The sequence below is a fragment of the Notothenia coriiceps genome, unplaced genomic scaffold (assembly GCF_000735185.1).
Source record: "Notothenia coriiceps isolate Sejong01 unplaced genomic scaffold, NC01 NC01_scaffold00006585, whole genome shotgun sequence".
In the NCBI taxonomy this organism is placed as follows: Eukaryota; Metazoa; Chordata; class Actinopteri; order Perciformes; family Nototheniidae; genus Notothenia; species Notothenia coriiceps.
The window spans coordinates 1-5,646 of NW_011339286.1; the positions used below are offsets into that span (position 1 = coordinate 1).

Below are 5,646 nucleotides of genomic sequence, written 5' to 3' on the forward strand. Positions count from 1 at the left end.
GCTGCAGGTTAAAGACAGGTGAGGGGGGGGGGAAGTCTGTAACGTTCTAAGGAAATTAAGTAGATGTCAGTAACTCTGAAATTACACAATTCCCCAAAACTCCCATCATGCTCTCCTTCTAATGACCCTCAGAAACCTTACTGGTCCCTTTGGAGGACACCTCTTGATGCTAAGCTAACGGTGCTGTATGTTGTCTCTCTTCAGACACAACGGGAACATCCTCCTGGACTCTGAAGGTCACATCATCCACATCGACTTCGGCTTCATCCTCTCCAGCTCACCTCGAAACCTCGGATTCGAAACGTCCGCCTTCAAACTCACTTCGGAGTTTGTGGACGTGAGTTTCATCTGTTTGCATTTTGCTGTTATACAGACTCTTCTGGCACTATTTCGATTTTATTTCTATTTAATTGCACATCTCAAAACATTGCACCTCTTAACTGTTATCAAATGAATGCAATGATATGTATGAAAACACATTCAGGTTGCTCTGCTAAAGTAATGCTTTAATTTATACATTATTATCAATTACAATATAGGCAGATTAGCAGATGTGACGGATGTGTAGATTCGGTGATGTTAACATTCAGCTCAGAGAATGAACACATGTTCAACTAATTTTCAGGATATGTATCTGCTGTTACCTTTAGATTCATGTTGCTCTGTTTGAGGAGGACTGTAGCTGCTGAGCACGTGATGAGAGAGAACTGGATCTCTGAGTTCCTGCTGAATTCCACGTCTTGATTTGTTGAAGTGACTGACATGTGTTTCAGGTGATGGGGGGTCTGGACGGAGACATGTTCATCTACTACAAGATGCTGATGCTGCAGGGTCTCATCGCGGCTCGCAAACACATGGAGAAGGTTCTGCAGATCGTGGAGATCATGCAGCAGGGTAACGAGTCCCAGTGCTCAATAAACATGTTTACAAAGATATCATAGTTTATCTTAATGAGACACGGAGAAGTCATAGGATAGCATGCGGGAAAAGTCCTGAAAAAATTCATACTATAGTATGTCGTAAAAAAAAGTGATGTGTCGTAAAAGTCCTAAAAAAAGTAATATTGTAAACAGTTGTATAAAAGTCCTCCACCTGACCCCTCACCTGTCTCCTCAGGCTCTCACCTGTTTCCTCAGGCTCTCACCTGTCTCCTCAGGCTCTTACCTGTCTCCTCACCTGTCTCCTCAGGCTCTCACCTGTCTCCTCAGGCTCTCACCTGTCTCTTCACCTGTCTCCTCAGGCTCTCACCTGGCGTGCTTCCACGGATCCAGCACCATCCGGGGTCTGAAGGAGCGTTTCCACATGTCTCTGACGGAGGAGCAGCTGCAGGTTCTGGTGGAGCAGCTGGTGGACGGGTCCATGAGGTCCATCACCACCAAGCTGTACGACTCCTTCCAGTACGTCACCAACGGCATCATGTGACCTCTGATCTGCGTGTGTGTGAGAGACTGTGTGTTCTGGTGGACGGGTCCATGAGGTCCATCACCACCAAGCTCTACGACTCCTTCCAGTACGTCACCAACGGCAGTCGCTGATCATCTCTGTTTCATCTCGTCCGTCTCAAGTCTTTATTGTAACGATGATCAGCTGATTTGTTGTGTTGCGTTCATGAGCAGCTGGGAGCGTCCGGGACTTTAAACCTACCTGGAAACATCAAGTTAAATTAAAAAAAAAAAAAAAAACTAAAAGACTTCTATTGGATTCCCCTCTGAAGCAGCACATGTTCCAGATGCATCATCGAAGAGTTTAAAACAAGAGTTATACTTAAACAAACTGTGCGGGGAACATTAGAGCTGGTGATCAGACTGAAACGCTCACTTCAGTTTCTTCTAATTTGTGACGTTTTCTGACACTTTAAAGACCAAATCATAAATTGTAATGAATCCTTAATAGCAAACTCTCTCTAAATAAAGAAGTGTGTTTGGGAGAGTTGTAAGAACCTGCGCAGAGAAGCTAACGTGTTCAGAGAGATTGAACGGTTTGAGATGTTTATTTTGTGTTTAGTTTGAATGTTTTCACCAGACATTTATCACAGCTGTTTCTGAACAAATAAACCAGCTCCAGCTGGAAGAACATTACAGTTCTTCACCGTTATTTTTATGCAAACTTTAAGAACATTGACTCATCTAGCGTAAAAGTCACATAGCGGTTCAAGCATGCCGTTCGCTAAGTGTTAGCACGTAACCTTGCTAATTGAGCATGCATGCTAACGTTGGTAAGCTAAAGTGCTCCGGTGTTTGGCTCCAATAGCGTGAATTTTATAAATATTTCTACAAACATGAACATCATTTAAACTTTAGGGTTATCCCACTGATATCTGTGGGAGACATTCCAGCCTAAAATAACTGATAACGGCTAACATGCTAACACTAGAACTCTGTTGTGGTTCTCTTTGTTAAACCAAATGCACACAATGATCTTGTGAATAGTTTGCTTCATTTAATGTGGAGATTTAATGGACCTTTCCATCTTTATTTTAGTAACATTCATAGACAGTGCTAACCGCTACCTTTCCTAATGTTATGACTCGAAAACGTGACGAGTGTCTGGTGAAAAATAGAGACGTGTGCATCATCAGTTTATCTCCAGGATCGTCTCTGGTTCATTTCTATTTCTTTCCTCGTGGTCCATGTTGAATTTCATGAGAAACTTCTGTGTACATTTGTTCCATTCAGGACTTGATAAAGGATGCTAACGCTAACACAACTCTACAGTGTTGAAATACAAAGTCAAGTCAAAGTCAAAGAACAGTCCCGCACATTTTAGAGCCAAAATGGCTTCTGAAACTATTCTTTTAACAGATTTATGCAAGAACATCTTCCTCTCCATTAACTGGATATCTGTGTATAACTCTTGAGTCAATGTGTTACTGTCTGTGAACGATATATTTGCATATTTAACGATGGCTGATTAGCTGATTAGAAACATTCCTCCGGCTGAAGCAGAGACTCTGTTTGACAGAACGTTTATTTTTTCTTTATGAGTAGACGCATTTCCTGAATATGTGAATGTTTTTTTATATAATAACAATCCACTAAACAAATGTTTTTTCTCAGACTAATGTGTTCTTAGTATTGCTGAGCAACTTTAAAACGTATATAATGAAGTTGTAACTAATGTTGGTGACACTATTAATGGCTTAATTCCAGTCTATCACACTTAAACATAAAAACTGGGTTTATTTTCTGTAAGAAATCAGATTTAAGTATGTATTTGCAAATGTAGACATCAGCTCAGTTAACATCAGTTTGTTTAAACACGAGCTAGAAATTAAAAGCTAGTTAGCGAGTCAATGCTCTTGTACCCAACGTTGTAGCTACAGTTGTATTTACAGTTTAGGGATGAGGAAAAACCTTGTTCGCCAGCTATTAATGAGTTAGCTAGCATTAACTAGCATGCTAAGAGCTCTCCTTCTTCTGCTAACACTAGTACATTGTGGAGAAAAAACTAAAAACAGGCTAGCAAACACTTTAGCTGACTTCCTGTTTTATTTCATACACGTGTTTTATGTTTTATTAATAATGCTAACGGAGGCAGACAGACACTGGGACGGCTTATGCTAGCTAACTAGCTTTGAACTAACTTGTACACGAGCAGTAACTATTGTACAGTTTACAGCAGCAGTGTTACAATATATAACTTTATTATCTACTGACTGTTTTCAGTACAACTAAACCTAATTTGAAATCACTATACCAGGACTGCTGCTTATTGTTAGCATGACAGCGTGACTCAGCTTAAATTGTTGCTAGCTTATAATATTTTTCACAATCAAATGTTATCTTTATAAATCTTTTTAAGCTTATGTTTTAGAATAGCTAGTGGTTGTAGCTAACAAGCTAGAGTCGACAGGCTAGCTAGGTTAACCATGTAGTGACAAACCTAGCAAGCTAGTTGGCTAACGAACAATTAACTGTTCAGTCTTTTTCTGTTAGCACTGTGGTGAAAATTAGCTAATTATAATTGTAAAGACACAAAGGCTGGAATAATGTCACTAGCTGGTGTTACCATCATTATTTTATGTACAGTTGTTTTTGTGTGTGTTGACCACTATTGAAGGAGAAGCACAGACATTTTATTGTGAAACCATGTTACCGTCTGCTAACCGTTAGCCCGCTACCCGTTAGCCGCTACTTTATACACCACCGCGCTTTAAAAAGACGCAGCTGTGACTAAAGTTTACCAGATAAGCAACTTGAATAGCAACTACCCTCTCTCGCTCTGTTCCTGTGTTAATATGTATGTATGTAAATGAACTGTTTAATGTAAAATGAGATGCCTTGAGACGTACAGGAGGTACAAAACTCTTATCAATGCAACCGGAGACGAAGTGCTTTTATATCTGACCGCTGCAGGGACGAGTTTCAACCTCTTCCTCTCATCTGGACTATTATTATTTATATCAACAGTAATTGAAGTTTCTCTCTGAAAGCTTGACTGATTTTTCTAAATTTCAGTATCTTATTTCTTTGTTTTCCACCTTGACTAAAGGCACATAAAGCCCAACATGCATTTAAATACTAGCTCCTTTAAAGGTTGAGCTTCTGTACCGGAGAGGAAACCAGTTAAAACTCGTCTCTGTTTCTAAAAACCCTTCATTGCCTTTTATCTTCCTTTCATCAGCTCGAAAACTCTTTAAAGTGCATTTATCCCGAATGAAAATGTTTTCTGTTATTTGTTTTTACCACTAAACCCATTAAAGCAGCATGGGGACTCCTCCAGCTCTCCTCTGATTTATATCCTGTGAATTAGCTTCATGTTGTATTGGGTTTAAGGAGAAAATACTAACGATGCTAACAAAGGAACACTATAGGCCCTTTCTCATTTCTCTAACTCCCCTCCTCGACTCCTATCCTCGATACTTAGTCCTGCCCACGGGAGATGAGAGCGGAGGAGCCGAGGAGGGGAACCGAGGAGACAGGAGGGGAAGCAGCAGGCGGTTAGAGAAATGAGAACTCCTCTCCTCTGAGCGGTCATTTTAAAGAGACGTCCATTAATGATGACAGGAGGCACAGCAGCCCTCTGTCTGATGGACAGATGTGTTCATGATGACTTATATATTTACTTTGATTCATTCACAGTGCGGTATAATGAGACAATAACAGGCTACAGATGCGGTCACAAACACACACACATATATATATATATTTATAGAAATATATACAACTTCAGAATCAATCAGAGCACTCGCATAATAACGTAACACTATCAGAGACTGGATCTATCCCCCCCCCCTCCCTCTCTGGTCGCTCCAATGAGGAAAATAAATTACGGGCCAAAAGTTTTATTTACAAGTATTAAAAGTAAGCAGAGGACACCAAACCAACTGAGACCTGTCTGTCCGCTGCATCTACGCACTGTACAACACGAACACGCACCTACAGCTCCTAAAGCATAATCAGGCTACAGCCGTTGTGTATTTTATTATGTGAAGCACTAAATTGTTTTAGAAAAATATCGACTCTTTGTTTGTAGATATCTACTAAACTAAAGCAAATAAAGACAGTGGGCCTGTTATACTGAGTGATATATATTTTACACACTGCTCTGCTTTCTGAACGGACCTCAGAGCTGTTCTCACTGTAAACATTGCGTCGCGATGAGAGCACTTAATAAAATAATATCCAGGGGATGCATGCAGAGCTG

The 5,646-nt window shown here is 40.3% G+C and overlaps 1 protein-coding gene across 1 annotated transcript; it reads left to right on the plus strand.

Moving 5' to 3' along the window:
• Positions 1–4: 4 nt before the first annotated feature.
• LOC104943693 (phosphatidylinositol 4-kinase beta-like) lies at positions 5–4,737 on the plus strand (the record flags this gene model as incomplete). Its single annotated transcript, XM_010769149.1, has 4 exons — positions 5–18; positions 205–337; positions 774–894; positions 1,241–4,737. Coding segments are annotated over 4 exons (450 nt in total), but the record flags the coding sequence as incomplete, so codon positions are not given.
• Positions 4,738–5,646: the final 909 nt, after the last annotated feature.